Here is a 27,319-nt window from a genome sequence, read left to right on the forward strand (position 1 = left end):
GCGGCGGCCCCGCTTGCAGCTTTGCAACTATAAAAATGTCACACCCGAGGGTGCCAAGCCCCGGGCTCGGGGCGTCCGTCGGCCTGACAGCTGGGGCCGAGCGCGGGGTGCCGGAGCGAGCGGAACGGCCGGGCACCGGGTGCGGGCCTGGCGCGCCCCGCCTCCCCTGGGCTCGAGCAGAAGAGTAATTAGGCTGAGCCTGCAGGCGCAGCTGATCTCACGGGCAGGCGGGCGAGGGAGCGCGGGGGGGCGGTCGCGGGGACCCGGCGCGGCCCGCGCACAGCGCTGCCTCCGGCCCCCCCACTTGGCCGTCGTGAACCTGTTTTCTCGTCTCCTCAGGACACGGGGTTCCCGGCTTAATGATTGCCCAGACGGCGGCTATAAAGGGAGCCTGGGCGCCTCGGGGGAGGAGGAGCAGAAAGCCTAACTCAGCAGGTCCGGCCGCGCGCTGCGAGCGCCCTGGCCGGTCGGCTGGCCGGCTTCCACCATGGCGGCCCAGGGCTACGGCTACTACCGCGCGGTGATCTTCTCGGCCATGTTCGGGGGCTACAGCCTGTACTACTACAACCGCAAGACCTTCTCCTTCGTCATGCCATCGTTGGTGCAGGAGATCCCTTTGGACAAGGATGACTTGGGTGAGCCCTAAGCGAGCAGGGTGGTGGGCCGGGGACCCAGGACCGGCAGGACGAGATGAGTGTGGCAGTGCAGGGTGTACAGCCGGGCAGGGTGTGGCGTGTGCGCGCGGCAGAGGCCAGCGGACAGTCTGCTGGACCAAGAGGCTGGGATCCGCGTCCATGGGTGTGGGTGAAGGACTCTGTGTGACCCCTGCATGTCTGAGGAGGGCTGCTAATCTGATTGCCCGTTTATGCTGAGGGGTTTCCGCGTCTGTGGGGTGCATGCTAAGACCTGAGTGCTTGCCGGCCACTGACATTGTGAGCACTGGGAACTGGGGAGTTGGCACTATGACTTCATGTGGCCTAGCAAGTTACCTTTCAGGAGGAATAAGGTCCCTGGCACCAGTTCTAAGCCCTTTGCCCCATGTTCAAAGGTGGGGCAACAGAACGGCCAGAGGCCCTGGGTTGGCATCCAGGGTGAGGGGGAAATCAGGCATATGTAAATCCCGGGGAGGGGCGCTGCCCTGTCCTGCCCCCTTCTTCCTGACAGCTGTAGCTGGAATTCTCCAAGGGGCTGAAAAGTCATGGGTCACCCTGGGGCTAGTGCTGACGTGAGGCAGGAGTAGCTAGCATCAGGGTTCCAGCACAGGCCCTCCTATTTCTCTTGGAAGGAAGCCGTCTTACCCTGCCCAGCACCTCTACCCGCCTGAACCCAATGCTTCTTCCGCCTCTCCTGTGCCTTTGTCCCGGCCCCTAACCCCCCAGGTGTCCCGTTCCCTGCTTCTCTCCCTTACAGGGCTCATCACTAGCAGCCAGTCAGCAGCCTATGCCATCAGCAAGTTTGTGAGCGGGGTACTGTCTGACCAGATGAGTGCTCGCTGGCTCTTCTCTTCTGGGTTGCTCCTCGTTGGTTTGGTCAACATAGTCTTCTCCTGGAGCTCCACGGTGCCTGTCTTCGCTGCTCTCTGGTTCCTCAATGGCCTGGCACAGGGCCTGGGCTGGCCCCCATGTGGGAAGGTCCTAAGGAAGGTGAGTGTCTACTTCCAAGGAGCCTGTTTAAATTGGCCTAGCGGATACCCAAAGAGCATGTGGGAGCTCCAGCACCCCCTCCTCCAACCCAGAAGAGTTTCTTTAGGAGTTTGTCTGGCTCCATTGCTTGTCAAGATATTTTAGGAGCCTGAACATGGTGGGATCAGGTGGCAGAAGAGAGAAATGGCCCTGCCAAGTAGAAGCACCCTCTCCCTCATCCCTGTAATGGGAGCTTCTGGGTCTACCCCACTTTATCCCCTCCTTCTACATGGACTGTAGGCTGGGCACCTACTCTGTCCCCCTCTGCCCCACAGTGGTTTGAGCCATCTCAGTTTGGCACTTGGTGGGCCATCCTGTCAACCAGCATGAACCTGGCTGGAGGGCTGGGCCCTGTCCTGGCAACCGTTCTCGCCCAGAGCTATAGCTGGCGCAGCACGCTGGCGCTGTCTGGGGCACTGTGTGTGGTTGTGTCCTTCCTCTGTCTCCTGCTCATCCACAATGAACCTGCTGATGTTGGACTCTGCAACCTGGACCCCACCCCCTCCAAGGGCAAGAAGGGTGAGCACCCACCCAAGCCGACCCCTTGGCAGCTTTCATCATTCATTTGGCAGACTTTCATCGTGGACTGGCTGTATGCCTGGCCCTGTGCTAGCCAATGGATGTAGGGGTTGGGATGGTGATGGAGAGTGGATGGGGAGTAAATAAAACTCCATTCCAAGAGGCAGTTAAGTATCAGACAAATGGCAGAGCCCATAAATGCTGTGGTTCATATTATATCCTGGTCCTTCCTTACAGAGCCAGGCTTCCCTGTCCTTGACAGCATCCTAAGCTTAGGTGGCTTGGGTGCTTTCCTCCATCTGCCCTGGTTCTCAGTATCTTTCATTTGTTGAGGTTGGCGGTGTGGAAAGGGCAGAGTGGTGGGCGAGGGTACCCTCCTGTTTGATTCTTGGCTATGTGGATGGACTTTGTTCCTGTGGCTGGTAAATGAGTGTGTATGGGGGAGGGGGGCACAGTGGGGGAAGGGCAGCAGAAGCAGAGCCTAAGGCCTGGCCTCCTCTCACCCCAGGCTCCTTGAAGGAGGAGAGTACCTTACAGGAGCTGCTGCTGTCCCCCTACCTGTGGGTGCTCTCCACGGGCTACCTGGTGGTGTTTGGAGTCAAGACTTGCTGTACCGACTGGGGCCAGTTCCTCCTTATCCAGGAGAAGGGACAGTCAGCCCTCGTAGGTAAGACTGTGCTGGAACAGGGGTGAGCCCTGGTGTGGGGGTGGGAAGTTCAGGCCCGCTTCCCTTGACTCCCTTTTCTTCTTTCCCTGAGGCTGGGCACTACTTAGGCAGCTGTGACCAGTCGCCCTCGGGGACCCTGTACTTCTTTGGGTTTAAACCAATCTGGGACAACCCCAATGTGTGACACCCTTCCTTTCCCTCTTCCCACAACTCCCACTGCAGGCAGCTCCTACATGAGTGCCCTGGAGGTTGGAGGCCTTGTAGGCAGTATTGCAGCTGGCTACCTGTCAGACCGGGCCATGGCAAAGGTGAGTGGGCACAAGGGACAGGGAGGAGGAGGATCCCTTTAAATCTTCCCAACCTGACTGAACAGGCACGTGATGGGAGCCCTGGCACAGGCAGGTTGGCATGTGCTGGTTTAGGCTGTGTGGTAGGACTGAGTTCAGGTTCTTTGCTAAGGATGTGGAGATAAGGCTCTTGGGGAAAGGGTTTTAACTGATGTCCAAGTGAGCCAGAATTTCTCAGCCTAGCAGTGGGCTCCTCCACAGCTCCAGGAAGACAGGTTGGGGAGGAATGGTGCAGCTGGCCAGCATGTGTCCCGAGCCTGCCTCGAGTGGAGGAAGGGATATTGTGGAGTTTGGCCTCAGAACATATGAGCAGCTCCCAGAGTTACCCCAGGCCAAGAACTGGTGGGACTGCCAAAGACCTGTCAGGAAAGGCATGCCGTGTCAGAGTCCAGGGTGCTGTCAGGGCCTGACGTTGCTGGGACTTTCCACAGGCAAGGCCGTCCACCTATGGGAACCCTCGCCATGGCTTGCTGCTGTTCATGATGGCCGGCATGACGGTATCCATGTACCTCTTCCGAGTAACTGTGACCAGTGATTCCCCCAAGGTAAGTGAGGAGGGCTGAGGGCAGGCACGAGGTGAGAAAGCAAGGGCCACTGCCTCCCTCTCCTCCCTCCTACGGCCTGACTCGACTTCCTCTGGCTCGTTCCTCTCTGTACTTTGGTGCCGCTCACCTCCCTTCTGGTCTTCTTTCCTTCCCTATGCTCCTCCAGGATGTTGCTTTCTGGACTCTGGCTCTGCACCCTCTCGCTGAGCTCACAGGCTTTAAGGAACATGAGGTGCCTTGTCCTTACCTCTGGTTTCTCCCACCTTTGTCCCACTCACTCTGCCTTGCCCCTGGCCAACTCGGCTGGCATACATCAGAGGAGACAGCATCTAATTTGGAGGGATGGCTTCTGTGCTTCCTTCACCTACCCACACAGGCCCCAGGGTTGGCTCAGTGTGGCACCCATTCCTCCAGCTCTGCACTGTCAACTGTATTGGGAAGTGGATGAGGGAGGTCACTGTCTCCTTACAACAATTATTGTTCCTGGGGGTTAAGCATTCCTCCCTCCCCTGGTAGGGAAGGCAGGCAGTTTTCTCAGACTCTAATGCTACCGTGCCCTGCCTTTGCAGCTCTGGATCCTGATGTTGGGAGTTCTGTTTGGTTTCTCCTCTTACGGTCCTATTGCCTTGTTTGGAGTTATAGCCAATGAGAGTGCCCCTCCTAACTTGTGTGGCACTTCCCATGCCATTGTGGGACTCATGGCCAATGGTAAGTGATACCCTCTAGTGTCTCTCTACCTCACTCCCACATAGGCCAGTTAGAGGCTGGGGCAGGCCCCATTGCTGTTAGTCTCACAAGTGACTCTGGCTCTTCCCTCCTCCTCCCTGGCAGTGGGTGGCTTTCTGGCTGGGTTGCCCTTCAGCACCATTGCCAAACACTACAGCTGGAGCACAGCCTTCTGGGTGGCTGAAGTGATCTGTGCAGCCAGCACAGCTGCCTTCTTCATCCTACGAAACATCCGCACCAAGATGGGCCGAGTGCCCAAGAAAGCCGAGTGAAGAGAGTGCAGGTCTGGAGCATCCCCTCCCACCTATGGCCTTTCACCTGCACAGGGTCGGGAGAAAAGAGGGATCTGCTCTGGCTAGCACTGAACCTTTGACCCCCTTCTGCTCCTTTTCCCCGGCCCAGGAGGCACTGGAAATTACCAGGGTTCCAGCTCCCCATCCTATGGTCTATTTAAAAGATAACCTTTGTTTTTGGACTCTATTAGCTCCTATTTTGCCTTCAAATAGGCAAACCCCTGCAGTCAGGGAGTCTCCTATACTCTTCTTCTCTCCTGGGCCCTGCCCTACACCCATCCCACCCCATCCCCACCAGAGGTGAGGCTCTTCCTGCAGCTGCAGGCCACCCATGGCCCCTGCCTTCTGCCCCAAGGCCTCTCGGTATGGGGGTGACTGCTACTGCCAACACCTCTGGCTCCAGGGAAGAGAGACCCTCCCTCTCACCATTATCCTGGGTTCAAGGGTAGGGGAGACGGACTGGAGAAGGGCAGGAAGACTTGTTATAGAGGATTAAAACTAGATTTGATACTAAACACTGTCAGTGAGTCCTTTCAAAAGGAGTATATAAGCCAGACAGCTTTCTTTGGAAAATACTCTTCCAGTGCCTGTTCTGTCCACTCTAAAAGCGAGACTTCATTTCCCTGCAATGGGAAAGCTGACATGGACGCCTTTAAGTCCATGTCTCCTTGGCCTTCCACTTAACACTATAATTCAATGATCATTTCAGAGATGAAGCTATTGGGTTTCGGGCAGATTAAATAACTTAATGGAGGGAGGCAGTGGCTGATGGTGTAGTCAGAAAGCCTGGGTTCAAACTCAGGCTGTCAGTAACCAGCCCTGAGACTTGAAGCACAGAGACTGTACCTGGCTTACTCTCTCGTAATGGAACGTACGCTGAGGCCTGGGTGAGGTTAAATGAGAAGGTAGCAATGCAGTAAAGCCTGGCCGTAAACACGTGATAAATGGTCCACCCCCCCCCCCCAACTCAGTAACAATTAAGAAACTAGACCCAAGGCCCCTGACTCAAAGTCCCACATTCGTTTAATGAACACATTTGCTCTGTTTTTTTATTAGACTATCTCCCAAATTCCCTCATCATTCCTGTCTCCCCTCATGGGCCTTTCCCCCCAAAACCATCAATTAGGAGGGCAAACGCTGAGATCAAAGGAATGTTTATTACAGCATTTATGGGCCTACCTCCTCCATAAATAAATCTGTACAGAGTTGGGAAGTAGTACCATGATAGATACAGGAGGGGAAGAGAGCATAGTATTAAGGCTCAGGGATCAGTATGTGTCATCTCATCAATCTCAGCAAAACCCCCTCCCCCAAGTGTACTAACAAGGCTTCTGGGATTTCCATTGGAGTGGAATCAGCAAGACCCCTGCTATAGGATCTCTCAGAATTAGGAAGGCAGGGTTGGGGTTGGGTGGGGGGATTGTTGCAGGTTCAGCCTATGACCCAGGTCCAAAAGTTCCAGCCTTCTCTGCCACCTCCAGGGCTAACTTCAGGTTCTGGTCAAACAGCTCACACCTATACCAGGCCCAGGAGGCACAAATAAGGGCAGTGCAAGGCCTAAGGCTCTCTCCCCACTTTGGGTGCAGAGGGAGAGCCAGCGAAGAGCCTGCTTGAGGGATATACACTCCAAGTCTTTGGTTTCTTAAGTAAAAGGCTACTTGCTCTTGTTTACTTAAAAGTAACTCTAATTATACTTCAAAACAACTTTGGAGAAGAGCACACAGGTTGGGGCAAGGAGGATTTGATCTGAGGACTGGGACCACCCACCTGATGGGCATTTCCAGGGAGTAGAATGGATTCTTGAGGGCAAAGTCTGAGTAAATCTCATAAATCTTTCGGAGTAGAGAATCTATCCCAGCTTGCCTAGGGTCTGCCAGCACCACGAACTTGATCCCTGGAGAGGGGCCAAGAATGGTTACCAAGGGAAGAGAACGCAACAGGTAACGCCAGCCTGTGCTTGCACAACACTTCCATTTTGCAAAGCACGTTCACCAGCCCATTTTCATTTTATCCTTAATGCTCCACAATAAGGCAAGATTTTAAACCTATAGGTGAGACCAGAGAATTGAAGTGACTTATCACATCACCCAGCTCATTGAGACCAGGCTTTGAGTTTTACTGTCACTTACTTCTAGTCTTGAAGGTCCCTCAGCAGAAAGTGCCAGGCAGGGGACATACTCAGGCAATTTCCAATTATCTGCATTAAGGGAGTGAAGCAACGAAACTCATGATCCAAAGGTCATTTCCACCTGACATTCAAATTTCATTTTGAAACAACATTTACACCTTCCAAAATGTGTGCAACATGAGATAACATAAGGTGACCTTTATTTGCGCACAAAATAACCAGGGCTGAGCATGCTGGGTGGTGTGGACAAAGTCAGTGGCAGATTAAATATTAAATAGCTTTGGATTCACAAAACAAGTAAATAGATGTGTCTGTGCAATTGACCCAGGAAAAACTACCCTCCCTTCCCACAGTGCTTACCAAAGCTTTAGTCAATCCCTTCCACCAACCTGTCCCACTACATCCCATTGGCTTATCTGGAGGTGCATACCTGTTAGTGTCTGGAAGCAGTGTAGTTTGAATGTGTCTGTCTCCAGCATCTCAATGCCTGAGCTGCCCTGTTCAGGAGACAACTGGGAGCCAATTGCGAATAGCCTATTTGCAAAGGAGACAAAGCTGGGAATGTACCCACTGCTGTAAGGGAGGAGTGCTTCCCCAAATTTTCTACAGAAGTGATCCTATGTGATGAGTTCACATTACAGCAGAGGGAGTCAGGAGAGGCAGTGTGAACTGCCGAACAGCAGTATGAAAATTTCTTTAAAGTTCACTTGCATTACGACAGGTCCTCAAATAACATCGTTTTATTATAACATTAATGAGATGTTGAAGGAACTTCTGTTCATATCAATTACCTGTGGCAAAACTGGTTTCGTTATACAGTTGACACTAAACATAGGTTTGAACTGTGCGGGTACACTTACACAGTTTTTTCCAATAGTCAGCCCTCCTATATTTGGCTTCAAACACAAGGATTCAACCAACTCTGGATTAAAAACAGTATTTTCAACCACAGTCGGGAATTCCTGGAGGTAGAGGCTGTCTGAGTGCATTGTTCTATGCCGTTTTATTTATTGATTTGAGAGAGGGAGAGACATCGATTTGTTGTCCCACTTAATTTATGCATTTATTGGTTGAATCTTGTATGTGCCCTGCCCAGGGATCAAACTCACAAACTGGGCAGTGCTCTAACCAACTAAGCTACCTGACCAGGGCCTATTCTATGCCATTTTATATAAGGGACTAGAACATCCACAGATTTTGGTATCTACAGGCATCCTGAAACCAATCCCCCCCAGACACCAAAGGGATGACAGTAGTTGTTTTGGGGGAGTCAAAAGTTCTATATGGCCTAGACGGCGTGGCTCAGTGGTTGAGCATCGACCTATGACCCAGGAGATATTGGTTCGATTCTCAGTCAGGGCACGTGCCCAGATTCAATCCCCGGTGGGGGGTGTGCAGCAGATCAATGACTCTCTCATTGTTGATGTTTCTCTCTCTCCCCCTTCCTCTCTCTGAAATCAATAAAGATATATTTAAAAAAAAGTTACATGTGGGAGGGTTACATCTCTAACCCCTCCTTGTTCAAGGGTCAACTGTACCTCCTTTTGCTTAATGTTTCCGAACCCACTGCGGAGACTGAGGACTTATTTTACATCCATACTTTGCTATACAACATTTTACATTAAAAACTTGGGATAAAATTAACACTGGGAATATGTGCCATGGTTACGTACCCCGAGGCTAGCATACTCAGCACAGCTCATACTGTAGTTGAGAACAGAAAAAGATCTTAAAGGCCTTTTAGTTCAACTGCCTTACTATAAAGATGGAGAAACTATTCTCCCAGAACAGAAGTTAACCTAAGCAACATCACACCACTGCCAGTATTAGTATTACCTAAAACCTAACAGTACTGAATCGGTTTTTCTTTTCATAACACAAGAATTGATGACTTAAAATGAAGTAGAGAAAGGTAAGCACTGCCACTCAAGAGAATGCCTGCCCATACAGAACACCACTAACCCACCCAGCCGGAGCCAGGAGCAGGCCAACAGGCACTAGGCAGGGTTGGAGGACTTACGAGTGGAACATGGAGGCCAACATGAGCTTCTCATTGGAAGTGAGGCGGGGCCGGCCGAATCGGATGGACACCGGGTAGTTAGCAGGGTTGCCCAGGTACTCCAGCACCTCTTTGCCATCCGCCGTGTACTTGCCGTTCACGTCCATGCCATTGATGGCCAGCACGGCGTGGCCCACTGCAGAGGCGAGGCAACGGTCAACGAAGCCGGTCCGGCGGGTCCCGCCAGGGGAACGCGACGCCGCCCCGCCCCCGGCCCCGCGACCCAGCCCCCGCCCCAGCCTCAGCCCCGCGCCCCGGCCCCAGTGCCCCACCCCTCCTCCGAGCCTCGCCCACCCCGGATGCCGTCGCGCTGGCCGAAGGCGACTAGCACTCGTTCGTCGTGTAGCTTGAGCAGCAGATCAAGCGGGTAACTGAACGTTTTCTCAGCCTCGGCCCGTGGCGCGTAACTGTCCAGCTGGTAAATCAGGCCACCAGCTTTGTTCACCACGTACACACTGAAGATCGCCATTGCTGCGTCCGCGCACCGGCGCCTCCGGGGAACGGCGGTCACGGGACGCACCCCGCCTCCGCTCCTCCCCCCGCCCCGCACGCCGGCCGCGGCGCTTGCGCACTTGGGGATACACGCTTGGGAGAAGCGCCGGGAAATCAGTTGCCGGGATCTGAGAAATTGTCTTCCGGCTCTTTCCCGGTTCCTGGTGCCAGGACAGCCACGTGCGACGGCTTCCACTCCGGCGGCAAAGCCCGCCCGGGCGTGCGCGGCGTGCGGGGCTCCGGCTGCCTCCCGCTCCGGCGAGGGGCGGGGCTTCGGGCGGGCTCCGCCCCCTGCCCCGGAAGCACTCGCCGCGCGGGTGCGGGTTTCAGGGCCAGTTGGAAGCGGCGTTTCCTCTTTGTCCGACATCTTGTCGAGGCAGCAGGGTTCCCTTGCGCTCCGGATCTCGCCATGGTGAGTGCAGCGGGGCGGCCCGGGGGGCCGGCGGTGCCCCGCGCGGGTGAGGCTCTGCTGGAAGGGGGGCTCCCGGACTGCGGGCTGCAGCCCCGCGGGCGGGCGGGGTCCTGCCTCACCACGTGCTCGGCTGGCGGGTGGGACGCGGTAAGAGGCGCAGTAGGGAGGGAGTCGGGGGCTGCGGTAAGAGTTGGTGGTCTTCCCGCTTTTCTGCAACAGCCGCCCAAGGACGACAAAAAGAAGAAAGATGCTGGAAAGTCGGCCAAGAAAGACAAGGACCCAGTGAACAAATCAGGGGGCAAGGCCAAAAAGAAGGTAGGAGTGAGCCCCTCTAAGAGTCAAGAAAACGGGGCGCCCTCCCGTATTGCTGAAGTATAGTGACATATAGCAGGTGGCTTTTAACGTTGCGGGGTACAGAGTCAGACTACTGAAGCCTATCGCCATTCTCACTTTCCCCCCGTTTGAAGAACGGGGCGGTACTTACTACTTGGAAATTAAACAAGTGTGTGTCAAGGCATTTGTCCTGATGCCTAGCACGGAGTGTTGATTACTTTGATGAGTCTCAACCCATATCCAAAAGTCTCAAAGATGTGCCAAGCTAATGTATCTGATGCCATTAAAAGCTACCAGGGTCTCTTTACTTTATATCTTGGCTTTCTATTTGTAGAATTTCTGCAAATTCTGAGTTTCACAGGTTTCTGCAGGCCAAGGAACAGAGAGCCACCCTCTCAGTACTGCCCTGCAAATGGGGGGGGGAGGTTTCTCTGACACAGGTGCTTTGGGGTAAGAGGGTGATTCTTTTAGGAGCATTGACTTTTTTTGTGTTCGTTTTTTTTTTTGTGAGCAGAAGTGGTCCAAAGGCAAAGTTCGGGACAAGCTCAATAACCTAGTATTGTTTGACAAAGCAACATATGACAAACTCTGTAAGGAAGTTCCCAACTATAAGCTTATAACCCCAGCTGTTGTCTCTGAGAGACTGAAGATCCGCGGCTCCTTGGCCAGGGCAGCCCTTCAGGAGCTCCTCAGTAAAGGTGAGAGGGGTATATTGCATTGTGTGGTTTTTGCGCATTAAATTGGCTGACCGTGTTAGCCATCTTAAATGTTTTTACTGGAATTTTAAAAATTTATCTTTATTGTTGAAAGTATTACAGATTTCCCCTCCTCATTCCCTCCATTGATCCCTTCCACTCCGCCCCCTGCCCTTCACTGGATTTTTAAAAATAGGCTTAGGCTAACCATTGCTGGTTAGTAATATTCTAATATGTCACCCCTAGCAGCCATTTTTGTGCTATGGCCCCTGTGGCAGGATAAAGTGCTATGAAGGTGGCCATCTCAAGAGCAGGTAATAGGTCCCTTATTTCGAAAAGATAATCTAATTTTACTTATCACCAAGAAATGTAGGCATGTCTGTTACTAAACTCTCATGCTCAAATTCAGCATGTCTGTTTTGGGAAGGGATATAAAACTCACTTCCTAATGTTTGTTAGTATCTCACAGTACTGCTATGTGAAAACCTTATTCTTTCTTCTTAGGACTTATTAAACTAGTGTCAAAGCACAGAGCTCAAGTAATTTACACCAGAAACACCAAAGGTGGGGATGCCCCAGCTGTTGGAGAAGATGCGTGAACAAAAGGTGAGCAAGAATCCAGGGGCTTATGGTGTAGGAAGCATGTGTCCCCTTTACAGGACTGTAGACTGATTCTTTTAAAATTTTTTTTACAGGTCCCACCAGCTGTACATTTTGAAAAATAAAACTTTATTAAATCAATAAGTGGGTATGTCTATTTCCTGAGAGGCCATCACAAAGGATAATCCCAGGTAGAGTTTGCTGACTTGGCTTTGAGCCTTAAGAAACCATTAGTTTTTTTTCTTTATATGACTGGTGTTTGTTCCTTGTTGCAACTTAGCTTCAGTTTTGAATTGATGCCTGAAAGGAAATGAAGGGTTAACAGGACAAAAGGGTGAGATCTCCAAAGGGGTGGTGGGTTGGGGTCCTGGCACTGGACCCATACCTGGATTGCCAGCGGCGTCCATTATTCCAGACCCGGCCAAAAGAGGGCAGCCAGCCTGCACTAGTGCTGGAGCTGTGATCAAAGTTGGCCCCAACTCTGTCTGGGGGCAGTTTCTTCAACTTCTGTTTTTCCTCTGTAATGATAAGTAAATGGTTTAATTTGAGTAGGAAGATTTAAATAACACCCCACTGCTGTCCTTGAATTAGTTGACTCACTTTCTTTAAGAAATTCTTCGTAGGAGGGTCCTATTTGTTGGTTCCCAGAGCTGTATTCCTCATCTTGGGCCATCCAGGGTGGTGTGGCACCTGGGAAACAAAGACCTATTAAACAGAAATTAAGGCATTTGCATAGTTACTTACCTGTGTTGCATATAGCAACAGTTCCTTTTTTGTTGTTGAAGACTATGCCAGGTTTCATTTGTTGAGGCACATTTGGATGGTTTTCGATTTTGGGCTACTATGACAATTTGTGTATGAGCCTTTTCTCTTGGAATGTAATGTATATTTAATTTTAAGAAATTTTCCAAACTGGTTATGCTATTTTACATTCTACCAGCAATGAACAAGTCCTTCCACCCATTCTGATGAACATCTTTTTATATACCTTTGAGTTCTTGATATACTCAGGACCCAAGTCCTTCATCAGATAGTGCTTTTTTTTTTTCTTCATTCCCATTCTCTGACCCCTGACCATTTGGAAATTATCAACTTGTTCTGTGGGTCTGTTTCTGTCCTGTTTGTTTTTTAGATTCCACATATAAATGAGATCACATGGTATTTGTCTTTCTTTGCCTTATTTCACTCAGCATAATACACTAGATCCAAATGGCAGGATTTCATTTTTTATTGTTGAGTAATATTCCTGATGAGAACAGACCATACCCCTGGGCCGGGTAGCCTCAGTTGGTTAGTTTGGGGATTTAATCCTTAGTCGGGGCACATACAAGAATCAACAAATAAATGCATAAATAAGTGGAACGACAAATCGGTATTTCTCAAGAGAAAACATACTACATTTGATATTAGCCAAAAGGCCAAGAAGCGACTCAACTTTAAAAAGTAATTGTTTCTGCCTGGCCAGGTGTGGCTCAGCAGTTGACCCTCGGCCTTGGATCCAGGAGATCACGGTTCCATTCCCAGTTAGGGCACATGCCCGGGTTGCAGGCTTGATCCCCAGTCAAGGGCGCGCAGGAGGCAGCCAGTCAATAACGACTCTCATCGTTAATGTTTCTATCTCTCCCTCTCCCTCCCTCTCAAATCAATTAAGATATATTAAAAAAATAATAACTTTCTTAGTTTGAGAAACACTGTCCTGGGCCTTACCTGAGTGGATGTTACCGACTCCTGGTGTGTCCTGTAGTTGGAAGTGGAAAAAAATATCCTACATATAGAAAGCCAAGAGATAATAGGATACTCATAACTAGAGAAAGGGCAAACTTTCATAGAAGGTGGACGGAACTAGTGCCACACTGCTAATTGTGTAGCCTGTTGATGTGAAATCTTAAGAGCACAGTAAATCATTGAAAGTCCTGTCTGCAAGAGACCCATGCTCTTGATAGTGGAGATGTGCGTGCTGCATGCCCGGTTAACAAAACCCTTTCCTCAGCATACATATCACTGGGGAAGAGAATTAAGCATAAGTTATGTTCAGGTTTTTACATGGTACTACATCCATTTATGAGAGAGGACCTCAAATAAGCCAGAAAAAGTGACATTTGAGCTAAGAGCTGAAAAAGTTTAGTGTTAAATAGGTGAGGAGGGAAGGAAAGCGTATTACTTAAGGCAGTGGCAACTGCATCTGCAAAAGGGAAGACTACAGCTGGTGTACATACAGACCATACAAAGACAGCAGGTGATGCAACAAGTCTGTTTGAAGCAGGACTGCAGGGAGGAGTGGGAACTGTTCCAAGAGGTCAACTTGTATTGAGACAAAACAGACATACTTGATAGGACAAGGGTCTGCGTCTGTGTTACTGCAAATGTAGGAGGGGGGTTAATTACAGATGCCTGTGGGATACCTATAAATGTATTAAACTGGAACAATGGGTTCTCCAGAGGACGCAATTTATGTGTTGGCACTCCTAAGTGGCAATGGGGGCACATGTCTGAAAACGCTATACTATGGAACAGTGCAGCAAGAGAAAAACCTGCAGAGAAGACACAAATGGGTAGGAAACCAGGAGGGACGGGTGTCCTGGATGCTGAGGGGGCATTGGCTCTTTCTTGGCTGGCTTATCCACTGTACCTGATGACCAATAAATGTCAGAGGTTGTCCTGTCTCCATCCAGTCAAGCTCTGGGGCTGGTGGCAGGTCCAAGCATGAGGGCCACTGTGAGGTGGAGGCTATTTGACTGAAAAAGACAAACAGGAGCCAGGCAGGCAAACGAGATCCCTGAGCCAAGAGGATAGCAAAGATAAGATTTGTTTTCATATTCCAGCCAAAAAGTTACTGAATGCTCTAACAGGTCAAACTCCCGATGAGAGGTTCCCTTACAATCTTACCTGTTTGTCCCTCTCGAGCTTCCAGGTGCCGAAGAGCCCTCTTCTGGGTCTGGCACTGCCTGAGGCTGAGTTTGATTCAGGAAAAAAATGTGTCTAGGATGCTTAAGAGTCTGCCTAGGCGATGCTCCCACCCTCCAGAAGGAAACAAACTGACATGGAGAGTACTGTCCATCTTGCAAACTCACCCCTCCCTCCCAGCCCTGCCCACATCTTTTCCACCAACAAGGCCTGCCCCCTGGCGGACAGGTAAGGGAATTCAAATGGAGCAGGTGAAGCATGGAGTCCACGAGTTTTCTGAGCTGACAGGTGAAATGCTGGACCTGGGAGAACCAGGGGTCAGTGGATTTGGATACTGCTCTGGCTTCTCCGAGGGAAACCAACCTCTAAGATGGACCGAACCACCTCCCGCCTGCTGTGCTCCACCTCACGGATCTGAGCTGCCATCTGTGGGAGAGAAGTGCTTAGGTGGTACAAGACCATGGGCTGGGTCCGTCAGGGCCTTTCCTTTAACTTACCTCTTTGATCACCTCATCCTCTTTTTCCTCGTAGGAATCCAAACCTTTCACCATGGATTTCTTGAATCTACAAAGAAAAAGGGCAAGTCAGCCCAAAACCCAGGCTCTGCAAGTTACGAAATGATCTTCAGTAGATAATTTTTTCTTTAAATATTGAGGCATTTCAAACTTGCAAGAAAGAAAATAGTACGATGAACACCTGTGAACCTCTCATCCAGATTCGCTGTTACCATTTTTTTCATACTGGCTCCACTTCCCTCTTATACACAAATTTCCTTTTTGCTAAAGCAAAAATGGACTTTAGATATCATGAGACTTAACTCTAAATATTTCAGCATGCATCCCCTGAGAACAGAAACAGTCTATGACACCATGAGACCATTACCACATTTAAGAAAATCAACTACTCTTTCTGAGAGTCAAATTATCCCATATGTGGCTAGTAAGAACCCCTTCAAACCAGCTAATTGTCCTCTGGAACACTCCATGGGCTCACAATATACTGGTGGAGCCATATACTTTCCTGCTTCAAACCTGAAATTAACCATTTCTCCAATGAGATCTGGTTCCTTTCAGTAGAAAGCTGTATTTAGAAACAAAGAGCGGGGAGAAACGATGGCGATGAGGTAACAGCTGCAACCGCCGCCTCCCACAACCACATCAAAATTACAACTAAAATACAGAACCACCATTACTCAGGGCCTCCTGAAATCTGGTTGAACGTAAGCCCCACAACCAGGGAACTGAAGCAGCACCAAGACCGGGAGGAGGGGCAGAGATGTGGGCAGATCCGGGCTGAATCGCGGAGACACGGCCACGGCCCACACCCGGTGCCACGGTTGAAACCCGGAAGGGAATCTTGGCAGCGGAGGTTTCCCGGAGGAGGGAGGGGTCCCAGCCCCACATCAGGCCCCCAGCCCAGGACCGGGAAGAGATGTCCCCACAACTTCGGGCTGTGAAACCAGCAGGGACTGTGGCTGAGGGTCACGGAGGCTGCAGGAGTCCCAGCAGCTCCTCTTAAAGGGCCCACGCAAGGACTCACTCAGATGCGCTCCCTCTGAGCCCAGCGCCGGGCAGCAGCTTGAAAGGACCTGGGACACTTGGGGAGGAACTAACCTGCCTGAAATTAGAGTGAGAGGGGCAGCTTCCTCCCAGACAGAAGAGCTGGCGGAGGCCATCGCTCCTTTGGCGAGCCCTCACTGCACACAGCCGGCAGGCAGGCCCCATATTAGAATCGCCAGCACCTGACTCACACCTCTGGCCCTGCCCCGTGACTCCCAGAGGCCCCGCCCCTCCCCACCTGCAGCTCATCCAGGCCATTTCCAGGGGCTTTTCTATGCAAATGGCCTCTGGAGCCCAGTGCTTAGGACTTTCCTAAAATCTCTCAAACAAGCAGCAGCTGCCCCATAGGGCTTGATAAGTAGCCCCAGGCCTGGCACTAGCGGCAGCCTGCACTGGCTCATAGCTTGGCCTCTCCTGGACACCGCCAAGCCCAGCACAAGTAGCAGCCAGCTACGGTTTGCTATGTAGTTCATGCTGGGTGGCCCTGGGCAAGGCACTGGCACAGGCTGACTTTGCACCTCCCGGGAGGCCCCAGAGACAGTGCACCCGGTGGTCAGACTCGACCACGCTGGATTACAACCCTACCACATCCACGAGTGACACTCAAGGGGAGCGCTTGGTGAACACCAAAGCCCCACTGAAGTAAATCCTGCCCCATAGGGGTGTCTCCAGCACAGCAGCTCTTTGGCTGTAGCTGCAGCTGGTACTCACAGCTGATTGGCCTGGGGGTCAGTTCCTCCCAGGGATGCCAACAGCAACCAAGGCTCAACTACAACAGGACAGTGCACACAGCCCACACAGGGAAGCACCTAGAAGGCCCAGCTCAGGTGACTGGGGAGGCTGAGCCACTGGACCCTACAGGACACCTACTACACAAAGCCACTCTACAAATTCCAGGAGACATAGCAGCTCTACCTAATACACAGAAACAAACACCTGGAAGCAGCCAAAATGTGGAGGCAAAGAAACATGTCACAAAGGAAAGAACAGAAGAAATCTCTAGAAGAGGAACTAAATGAAAGAGATCCAAGCAAGCTAACAGATAGAGAGCTCAGAATAATGGTTATAAGGATGTTTAAGCATATTATTAGGGAAATAACTGAGAAAATCGATAACATAATAAAGTACCAATTTGAAATGAAGGCTACAGGAACTGAAATGAAGAATAATTTACACAGAATCAACAGTAGAGAATGCTAAGAATCAAATTAGCAATTTGGAACACGAGGAAACAAAAAACACCCAACCAGAAGAGCAAAAATGAGAAAGAATCCAGAAATATTAAAATAGTATAAGGAGCCTCTGGGGCAACTTCAAGAGGCCCAACATTCGCATTATTGGGGTGCCAGAAGAGGAAGAAAGAGAGCAAGGAATTGAAAACCTATTTGAAAAAATAATTACAGAAAACTTCCCCTACTTGGGGAAAGAAATCGACTTACAAGTCCAGGAGGCACAGAGGGTCCCAAAGAAGAGGGACCCAAAGAGGCCCACAGCAAGACACATCACCATTAAAATGCCAAAGGTTAAAGACAAACAGAGAATCTTAAAAGCAGCAAGAGAAAAGCAGTTAGTTACCTACAAGGGAGCACCCATAAGACTGTCAGCTGATTTCTCAAAAGAAACTTTGCAGGCCAGAAGGGAGTGGCAAGAAATATTCAAAGTGATGAAAAACATGGAACTACAACCAACATTGCTCTACCCAGCAAGGCTATCATTTAGAATTGAAGGTCAGATAAAGAGCTTCTCAGACAAGGAAAAGCTAAAGGAGTCCATCACCACCAGACCAGCACTACAGGAAATGTTGAAGGGTCTTCTTTAAGAAGCAGCCAATGAACAAAAGAATCTGATGAACTAAATAGATCAAGGGACATTGACATATGCAACAGAGGGTCATATTTCAGAGGAAAGAGGGAAGGAGGGGTGGAGGGTGGGAAGAGATTAACCAAAGAAGTTATATGCATAACCCATGGACACAGTTAATAATAGGGTGAAGGCCTGGGAAGGGGGTGGGAGGGAAGTGGAGAGGATCAACTGGGGGGAAAAATGGGATACCTGTAATATTCTCAACAATAAAGATAAATTTAAAAAGTAAAAAAAAAAAAAAAAAGAACACAAAGAGCTGAATAATAGTAATGTTCTTTCTGCTCCAAAGGTGTCCTGCTTTTAGCTCTTTCAGACGACAGAGCTTTGCTTTTCTTAATAATTCGTACTGATACCTCCCAATCAAATCCTCTCCATTCCTTACTGGTATCTTCCTTCTGTGATAGCCAAATCCCTGGTTCCCAACAACATCGATATACAGTTTATGGGGGGGTTAGAGGCACTGATCTGCGCATTTGGAAATCCACATATGACTACAGTTGGCCCTTAGCATACACAGACCCGCAACTGGGGAGTTGACCCTTGAACAACATGGGTTTGAACTGCGCTGGTCAATTGAAAAAAATATGTGAATAAGTAGATCCATACAGTTGAAACCCATGTTGTTCAAGGGTCAACGGTACTTATAGTTGTTTTATCCTACAACACATACAAAAAATTATCAACACCAATACCACTATCAACAATAAAAATAAACAAAGGTCAAGATTTCTATTCAGCTCTTTAGTCCTTAGAAAATATCCTTCTAAGATGTACAGTCAGAACGTGTACAAAGTTACTTGAATTCTTATCCTTGTTTGTGATTGTTATAAATTTGACTTATAATTAAGGAAATTTGTCTTTGCAATCAATTTTAGGATCTGTTTTCTAACCAAATTTTAATATGTAAAACAGATGTGGGGGAACAGCTCTCCCATGGTGCCGTGGCAGCCTTGCAAAGCCTTATGCAGCTTGTCAGAGTCCTTGCTGAATGCCTGTGTGATGCTCCCAGAACACAAGAGGACTGGAGGCCTGAAAGGAGCTGCTCTGAGGCCATCTCCCACTCGTCTTCCTCTTTCTGGGGAGGCTGCCATGAGACAGTTTCTTATCAACTCCTGGGTGCTGATGAGGTATTTGCTTTCTGAGTAGAGCCGCAGACTTGAAAACCACGTAGCTGCAGTCTACACTTGGCTCCCCAGCAACTCCCCACAACTCATGCTGATGTCATCCAGCCCTTTTTGTTTCAGTGTGGTCCTTTCTGGCATGTGGGACAAAGACTTGGGAAGCTGGCAATTTGGGCTCTTTTTGCTGTCTATGTAAGTAATAAACTGTCTAAACCTAAAAGTGGCTCATTTTATCTTTACTGCTCAGTCAGGCTCAGCCTTGTCTGGTCTTACGAGTGTGCGCTTAAAATTTATAAGGTTAAAAGTCAAAACTATTTAAATAAAAAGTTCCAAGAGTCCATCCTCATAATTCTCAATCATAAAATTTACTGCTTTAGCTATCCTTTATTCACCCACCAAAAACCCGATGTAGCTGGGTCAGGGTATGAGGAATGCTTTTTTTTCCTTCAATCCTCACCTGAGGATATTTTTTCATTGCTTTTCAGAGAGAGTGGAAGGGAGAGAAACATCGATTGGTTGCCTCCCACAATTGCCCCAATCAGGGCTGGGGATCAAGTCTGCAACCGAGGTAGGTGCCCTTGGCTGGAATTGAACCCAGGACTCTTTAGTCCGCAGGCCGACATTCTAACCACTGAGTCAAACCGACTAAGGCAGGAGTGCTTTTTTGTCCTCAGATTCCCATCCCCTCAGTCTGAACCACAAGTTTAAAGGCAAGGTAGTGGGATTTAGGCATTTCTTACCATTCCCTCACTGTCCTCCACACTGAGGGGAGAGGAATCACAGATACCGTGAGCTTCTCTGTAACTTTGGCTCTGGGATCCCCTTGGGCTCCACATCCCATAATCTCAATATGGTCCCAATAAAAGTGGTGTCATGAGGCTGCCTGTGTCCTTTCCTACCCCCTCTGTGCTGAGCAGCTTCCTGCATTTCAGTTTCATAGAGTATAAAACTATTAAGAGTGGGTACTGGGTAAGCACCAGTTTTCTGCCACACATTTAAGTAATTGATTATAGTCAACTTTCACTATATACTGTTCTCTATTGCTAAAGGTATTGTAAATCCCATCCTCAACTAGATTATAAACTTTTCAAAGACTCTGTTTCTTTTGTGTCCAATATAGTATTTAGAATAATGAGCACTATATAAAGACAATAGATACTTATGAAGTCTTTACTAAACTTTCCAAGTAACAGAGGAAGCTCCTGTACTTGACACAAATCCAGGGAATGCACTCTGCTCCTTCATCTGTCAGAAGCAGCGACTCACTGTGCGTAATCTCCAGGGGAGATGAGAAACTTCTCTTTCATCTGAACCTCAGCTTTGTTCTCCCACCAGAATCGGTTCGTTGCTTTCTTATGCTCTGGGCTGAGAATGGAGAAGAGTATGAACAATCCCAATATCAGATTATCGGATATTACTCAGAGATTAGCTAGGCACTAGATAAACTGCAAACTGACATCTGGATTTCTGCGTCTGGGCAAGGCTGGCAGAGAAATACTGTCACTAGTCTCTTCCAGATTCCCAGTCTCCATCCTCAAATAAAAATGTGAGAATCTAAGAGGAGGTGATGATGGGAGGTAACTTTGAGCTAGCTGCCCTGCTAGCTCAGACCACCACCACCAGTGGGATCATGGCAGCCAGAAGCCCTCTATCCTTGAGGTGGGCAACGCCTCCAAGGTGACAATCCATCCTCCCTCCCTCGTAAGTAGGCGATCGTGCTCCGGCGGCTCCGGGCCGGCTCTCACCTGGCCAGATGCTCCAGCAGCCCCCCGTGCAGCACGGTCAGGTTTCCGTGGCTGAGGTGTTTCCGCACCTCGCAGCCGCAGCACAGGCACCAGCAGCAGCGCTCGTGCTCGGGCACGAACCGCTCCACCTGCGCCGCGCGGACGGCCTTGCGGGCGGCCTCCACCTGCGGGACAGGGTGTCGCCGGGAAGAGCCGGAGCGGGACCCCGGCGCTCGGGCCCTCCCCGCCCTCCGCGCCCTCCCGCGGCCCCGCCAGGCGGCCCGCGGCCCTCCCGCCTCCGGCGCGCACCTGGGGCAGGAGCCGGTCCAAGGCCGCCTTCAGCTGCCGCTGGTGCTTGCGGCTGTAGACATGTCCGCGGCCGCAGAAGAAGGTCTGGCGGCACAGAGCGCAGCGCCGCGCCGGCGCCATCGGCCCAGAGCTGCGCGGCCGCGACGCCGCGGGTCCGGCGCCAGCGTCGACCGCTCCCCCCCAGGGGCGGGGCGAGCCCGGCCGCGCGCGCCGGCGCCGCCACCGCCACAAACGCTTCCGCGGCTGCGCGCGCGCCGCCCCGCCCCCGCCGCCCGGGCGCCGCGGGCCGCAGCCTCCCCCACGCGGTCGCGCGAGGAAATGGTCGGCGCGCGCGCAGGTGCGCGGCGGGAGCGCGGGGCCGTGAGCCCCACGCGTGCAGGTACCGATGGGGCCCCGCGCCGGGCAGTGCGACGGGGCTTAGCTCGGAGTTTGTGGGGCGCCCACTGCGCCACCTCACCGATCCGCTCGGCTGCCCTGTCCGGCGCGCCGTTGTTTTCAATACTACTTCAGTGACAGGTTTGAGAGAGGGAGAGAGGGAAGCATCGATTTTTTGTTCCGCGACAAACTGGTTGATTCTTGTGCGCCCCGACCTGGGACCAGCCCACGGCCGCTGGGCGACCCCCGGCACCCGCGGGCGGGAAAACAGCGTGGGGAGGAGGTCACTGAGGCCGCGGGCCGGGCGCTGACGAGGGACACGTGCTGGGGTGGCCGGCCCGAGGGGCGTGACCAGCATTGCTCCTGTGAAGGGTGCAAAATCATGGCTGAGGGTTACAGACATTTTCAATCTGTACAAGTGCTAATCTAGTGGGATTTTTTTTTTAATCCTCACCTGAGGATATGTTTTCCATTGCTTTTCGGAGAGTGGAAGGAGGGGAGAGAGAAACATCATGTGAGAGACACGCTGACTGGTTGCTCCCACACGTGCCCGAGGTCGGCGCCCTTGGCTGGGATTGAACCCCGGACCCTTCGGTCCACAGGCCGATGCTCTAACCGCTGAGCCAAACTGGCTAGGGCAAAGGGGGGTGTTTATCAATTCTTTGCGAGCCACTTCTAGCATCAGCAGCCATCCTGTCCGTCCTGCTCCTAAACCCTAGGGTGGGCCTAAAGCGAACTGCTCCTTCACAGGGCTGCAGCCCCCAGGCGATGGTCTCCACCCCCAGTTCCTGCACAGGGGCCTGGGCCTGGCTTAAGGGCTGAGCAGACGGCTGGCGGGTCACAAATCCCTTAGGTTTGTTACCGGTACTGGTGCATTAACCTGGTGGGTTGCAGTCTGTAGGTATATACACAGTCAGCTTTACATAATTCAGGCCCAGAAAGTAGCCAGACTTCCCTTCAGATCTTGAATTCCTGTTGACACTTCCCTTTAGACTCAAGCCTCTGCCACATGTGATCTATTTTGACAAAACCTTGCAACACAATTCCTTGACCTGCCATCATTCCCCTGGCAGGGTCAATGCTGGACCTTGTTCACCCAAAATTGTTCCTTCTCTGAATCTAAACTCTGAAGTCCCACTCTGACCACCATCTCCCATCTTCCATGTAACCTTACCTTCCATCTGGTCTTTTAACTACATGAAGACTCCCATTCCTGAAAATGACTCCTCTTATCCATTCATGCAGATAATTGCTTAGCATCTGCCAGCTGCCAGCTGCCCTAGGCCAGTGGTTTTCAAAGTGTGTGTGGCCTCCAGATCAGCAACATCAGCATCTGGGAGCCCGTTAGAAATGCAGATTCTTGGGCCCTACCCCAGACTTTCTGAATCAGAAACTGGTGTGGGGTCCAGCTATCTGTGGCTTAATGAGCCCTGTGTGATTCTGATGCTTAATCAAGTCTGAGAACACTGGTTTAGGTCTTAGGTCCTCTTGGCTTCACTTCACACATTGAATGGTCGAAATATTTCCTCCACACTCTGTTACTATTACCTCACTATTACTATTACTTCACTAGACTTTCCAAGACCTCTCATTCTGTCACACCACAACCAGGGATCAAACCAGCCGTGTTTCCACATATGTTCCAAAGCTGCTTAGAGTAGTCTACACTACCTGCTTCGACTTTTACTAACTTCTTAGCCATCTGCAATTTTGCCTTTGAAACTATTTCCCTAAAGCTCCCCACCACCAGATATTAATTCAGCTGCCATCTGAACCGGACTTTTGTGAGATGGGACTTGCCTTCCTTTTGGGGACATCTCTTGTTTTTATCCCCCTAGTGAATGATGCCACCAAGCAAAGGCCTGCAGTTTGGGGTGAGTTATCTTTTGCACTCCTTTTTACTAAATCCCCATATCCACCCTGCACAAGTTGTTTTACAGGATTTCTGATATGTTTAAAGTCTGTCTTTCATTTTTTATACTCCTAGAGCATACCTTCTTCTAATTACCTTCATTGCTTGCTTGGATTCGTGTAAAATCTTTCTAGCTGGCTTCCCTGTGCCTGGTCTGTTTCAACTCCATTCATCCTCCAGCCGTGGGTCTTAAGAAGGCCTCATAAAGAACTAACATAAATTGGCAATCCTGACTATTTGCCTCCTGAAAAAAATCTAAACTTTCCAGCATGACTTCAAAGGCTTTTACAGTATGATTCCCAAGTTCCTTTTCAGTCTGCTCTGTCACTCCCCTCCCCCTTTCCTGACCTCCCTCCTTTTAATCAATACAGATGGTCCCGACTTAACAGTGGTTCCACTTAGAATTTTTTTATTTTATAATTTTAAAATTATAAAATTTAAAAATTTTTGGTGCAAAAAATTGATGGTGTGAAAGCGATATGCATTCAATAGAAACTGTACTTTGAATTTTGAGTGTTAATCTTTTCCAGAGCAAGCAATATTTGGTACAAAACTCTCTTGTGACCCAGGGCAGCAGCAGGGAGCCACAGCTTCCAGCCAGCCACGTAATCATGAGGGTAAACAATTCTCTGTAATGTAGTACTGAATGCATTTTAGATGTATATTTTCAACTTCTCATAGGTTGAGGAGCATCTGTATTTCAGCAGTCCTATTGCTCCTATGCACTTCAGCATCTCCGGCCATTGGGTGAATCTGCCTGATAGTTTTTTTCTATTCTAGAAAGTTCTAAAATATGAACTAGAATGGAATTTCCATGAGGCTGGTGACTTTGCCTGGCACATGGTAAGCTCTCAGTCCATTCATACGCTCTCATATCAGTTCATTATTGAGTAAGTTAAATGTCACCCCTTTTGTGAAGACTTCCAGAGGTGTCCCTGCAGAATTAATTTCTCAATTACAATGTCTGTTGCTCATCCTATCATTTGCATTTAGTAGTCAGTTGAAAACCAAATAGTTGAAAAGCTCTTCAAGTGCAGGGACTGCCTTGTTCATGCCTGAATCCCTGGAACTAACATAAAGTGGTCTTCTATGCATGTTTGTCAAATTAAGTTAAAACCATCAAAACTCCAGGCACCTGGGGTTAAGATGCCCTTGAGATGGGAATTTGAGCAAGGAAAGAGCCTATGAAGCATGCAGCTAACAGCCTACTAATTAGTAGTATGAAACTACAAAACAGGCTAATAGATAGTTTTATTTAAAAATTGTAAAAAGAGCCAGAAGGAAGAAATTCTGCTTGTGGGACAGCAGCTTCAGCCCATTTCAGAGCGTTCCAGACTGCTCTTCCTGGCAGCCTTCCCAACAGACTCCACACTTGCCCAGCTGGCCTCCAGTATCAGGCTCGCAGGTGGGTCAGGGGCTGTGGAGAGTGGCCAGAAACCAGCAGCTCCAGCAGGAAAGCTACCTCAGCAGAGAGCAGACCAGGAGGATGGCTGCCAGCAGCATTTCTAACACCAGTCATGGTAAACAAATCCAGGGAGGCATTGATCTATATCACCTCTTTAAGACAAGGAAAGAACAGGAAGGATTCATTAATTTGGAAATGTTGCCTCCTGAGCTAAGATGGTAATCTTGTCCTACCTGAATGCAATTGACCTCTGTTTATCTTCATGTGTTCGGCAGGATCTCACTAATGATGGACTTCTGTGGCAAGGGTTGTGTAAATCCACTTGGGGTCACTGTTCTATATATAATACAACCCACCTATAGGATTTTCTTTTAGAAAATTATATATGCAGCTGGATGAAGGCAGCCTTACCTTTAATGCCAATCCAAAGGAGGGAGTGAACTACTTCATGTCCAAGGGCATCCTAGACGATTCACCAAAGGAGTAGCAAAGTTGATCTTCTGTACAAGAACACTAAATTGAAAAAAACTGAGAATCTACTTTGATGAAAGGAAAGCTGTCTTGGATGACCTGGTAACACTGCATAATTTTAGAAATCAGTTCTTCTCCAATCCACAGAGAATTTTTTCTTCACATCCATGGCCCTGAAGAGCATGGGGAATATCCTGAAACTCTTATAACAGTTCTTACATACATTCTGTGCTTGTAACCCTGATTTCATGCGAGAACTTGGCCTTAGTCCTGAAGCTGTCTGTGTACCATGCTACCCTTTGACTCTCCTTTCCATCTACCTCACTAGCCCTCACGTGAAGGATAAACTGCCAGAACGAGAATTTATTTCAAATACTCATCATGCTGCTCAAAGTATTAGTGAAGGTTTTGTAGGGCACCTTTGTGACAGCACCTGCCTTACTGGCCATGTGGCTGCACAAAAGCACAGTTACTAGGTTAACTTTCAAACTAAAGCTACCCAAGGACTTATTTAGCAGATATGGGGGTCACATTAGTGCCAATTTTTCTACCTTCTGGATACAGTCAAGCTTGAGTGTACAATATTTTCTTTTACTATTTTCTTTTTTAGTAACTTTCTTGAGGAACTAAAGAATTTTGCAGAATTTTTCTTAATTTTGCTTATCATGTTTTGCACAAAGCAGAGCCACTGTCTTTCACAGCTGTTTAAGACTGTTAAATTGACCTTATACTCTAAAGATGGGAAAATAAAAAATAAAAAACAAAAATGGTAAAAATATCTTGTTAAAAAAATCTGTACATCCTAGCTGGTTTGTTCAATGGTTAGAGCATTGGCCCATGGACTAAAGGGTTCTGGGTTCAATTCTGGCAAAGGGCATGTACCTCAGTTGCAGGCTTGATCCCCTCTGGGGCTCTTGTGGGAGGCAACCAATCCATGTGTCTCTCTCACATCGATGTTTCTCCTCTCCCCCTTCTACTCTCTCTGGAAAGCAATGGAAAAAAAAATCCTCAGGTGAGTATTAAAAAACATCAAGAAACTGTACAGAGGTTATAAAGTGATTGTCCTCCGTATCTCTTACCACCCCCAATCCTCAAAGTTGACTACTGCTGTTTGATACCTATATTCTTCAAGACATTTTCTATGCTGAAACATATTTTTACATATGAACAATAATTTCTGCCACCTTTAGAATCATATCGAGCATACTGTTCTGCTGGGTTTTTTACTCCAAAAAATGTACTGTGGATACGTTCCTATGCCAATAAATAGAACATGGTTTAAATACTGTCTGTATCCCAGTGACGCTCAAATGTATTTATATCTTCAGCTCAGACATATCTTCTCAACTCTGACATAACAATGACCTACTTGACATAACCACCCTGATGCCTCACAGATCCTAAACAGAACTGCTTAAATCTGCCGCTCCTACAGGCTTCCTGTCATCACTCACCCAGTTACTTAACCCCAAAACCCGAGTCATTCTTTCCTCCTGCATCCAGTCAGTCCTGCTGACTTGTTGATTCTACCTCCAAAATTCATCATCACATCAGTCTGCTTCTCTCCAGTTCTACTGCTGCTGCCACTATCCTGGCCCACCTGGACTACAGCAGTTACCTGCCAACAGGTCTTTCCATCTAGGCTGACACTGTGAAGGAGGACCCATATCCCTGGCACCTGACGAAGGGCCTGGAGTATTGAAAACTGAAAACAAATAATCATTGGATGAGTGAAAAAGAGGAAATGAGGGTAGGAGTCTGATAGTCTTTTGGGGGTAAAATGGGTAAAGGCAGGTTTTTCTCAGGGTCATTTTTCCCACAAGGCTATGTTTTGTTCTTTCTTCCTGAACTGCTGCCTGTTGGGGGCACTTGAGACTTAAACCAGGCACTGACAAGAATGTGGGCAGGGGAAGGATGCACGCGTGCAGAGGAGCTGGACAAATTAGGGCTGAATCAGATGATGCCTCTGCCTGGGAGCTAGAGACCAGGGTGGTAGGAGAGGGAGCCCAGGTTGCAGAGTGCTGAGTGGGCTCAGAGTGAGGGACACTGGTGACCTGGTCCCTCCAGCCATTCTTCCAGTGGATAGCACATAAAAATTAGCATCCGGACAGTACAGGAGAAACAGCACAGCATCTCAAGAGGGACTAGGGGAGGTGTTCCCCATCTGCTCCGGCTGGG

The 27,319-nt window shown here is 49.5% G+C and overlaps 4 protein-coding genes and 1 pseudogene across 6 annotated transcripts; 3 read left to right on the forward strand and 2 right to left on the reverse strand.

Annotated features, from left to right (window-relative positions):
* The first annotated feature begins 261 nt into the window (after positions 1–261).
* SLC37A4 (solute carrier family 37 member 4) lies at positions 262–5,294 on the forward strand. 2 transcript variants are annotated; one of them, XM_016207683.2, is made up of 9 exons: positions 262–635; positions 1,411–1,643; positions 1,958–2,201; positions 2,710–2,868; positions 3,091–3,176; positions 3,647–3,760; positions 3,927–3,992; positions 4,330–4,468; positions 4,592–5,294. In XM_016207683.2, the coding sequence occupies exons 1-9, from the start codon at positions 488–490 to the stop codon at positions 4,756–4,758; spliced, it is 1,356 nt and encodes a 451-aa protein (XP_016063169.1). In that variant the 5' UTR covers positions 262–487; the 3' UTR covers positions 4,759–5,294. The 2 variants fall into 2 exon arrangements, with proteins under 2 accessions (XP_016063169.1, XP_016063170.1); XM_016207684.2 differs by lacking the exon at positions 3,927–3,992 and having other exon boundaries at positions 263–635.
* Positions 5,295–5,858: 564 nt separating this feature from the next.
* Positions 5,859–9,634, reverse strand: TRAPPC4 (trafficking protein particle complex subunit 4). 2 transcript variants are annotated; one of them, XM_087821491.1, is made up of 5 exons: positions 9,261–9,473; positions 8,928–9,102; positions 7,338–7,441; positions 6,547–6,673; positions 5,859–6,294 (listed from the first exon to the last, which is right to left on the reverse strand). In XM_087821491.1, exons 1-5 carry the CDS (start codon positions 9,433–9,435, stop codon positions 6,216–6,218), a joined length of 660 nt encoding a protein of 219 aa, XP_087677617.1. In that variant the 5' UTR covers positions 9,436–9,473; the 3' UTR covers positions 5,859–6,215. The 2 variants fall into 2 exon arrangements, with proteins under 2 accessions (XP_087677617.1, XP_087677618.1); XM_087821492.1 differs by lacking the exon at positions 5,859–6,294 and adding an exon at positions 6,909–6,976 and having other exon boundaries at positions 6,550–6,673; positions 9,261–9,634.
* A 150-nt stretch (positions 9,635–9,784) lies between these two features.
* On the forward strand, positions 9,785–11,642 carry RPS25 (ribosomal protein S25). Its single transcript, XM_016207687.2, has 5 exons — positions 9,785–9,870; positions 10,090–10,185; positions 10,718–10,901; positions 11,403–11,504; positions 11,594–11,642. Exons 1-4 carry the CDS (start codon positions 9,868–9,870, stop codon positions 11,495–11,497), a joined length of 378 nt encoding a protein of 125 aa, XP_016063173.2. The 5' UTR covers positions 9,785–9,867; the 3' UTR covers positions 11,498–11,504; positions 11,594–11,642.
* CENATAC (centrosomal AT-AC splicing factor) lies at positions 11,607–21,102 on the reverse strand. Its single transcript, XM_087821498.1, is given in 12 exon segments — positions 11,607–11,771; positions 11,774–11,798; positions 11,884–12,016; positions 12,099–12,188; positions 13,206–13,236; positions 14,128–14,233; positions 14,385–14,449; positions 14,766–14,828; positions 14,900–14,966; positions 20,212–20,310; positions 20,691–20,854; positions 20,979–21,102. Coding segments are annotated over 12 exon segments (1,017 nt in total). The 5' UTR covers positions 21,099–21,102; the 3' UTR covers positions 11,607–11,717.
* A 2,774-nt stretch (positions 21,103–23,876) lies between these two features.
* On the forward strand, positions 23,877–25,787 carry LOC107533073 (F-box only protein 8 pseudogene; annotated as a pseudogene).
* The last annotated feature ends 1,532 nt before the right edge of the window (positions 25,788–27,319 follow it).

This window comes from Miniopterus natalensis, chromosome 11 (genome assembly GCF_054644295.1).
Source record: "Miniopterus natalensis isolate mMinNat1 chromosome 11, mMinNat1.hap1, whole genome shotgun sequence".
In the NCBI taxonomy this organism is placed as follows: domain Eukaryota; kingdom Metazoa; phylum Chordata; class Mammalia; order Chiroptera; family Miniopteridae; genus Miniopterus; species Miniopterus natalensis.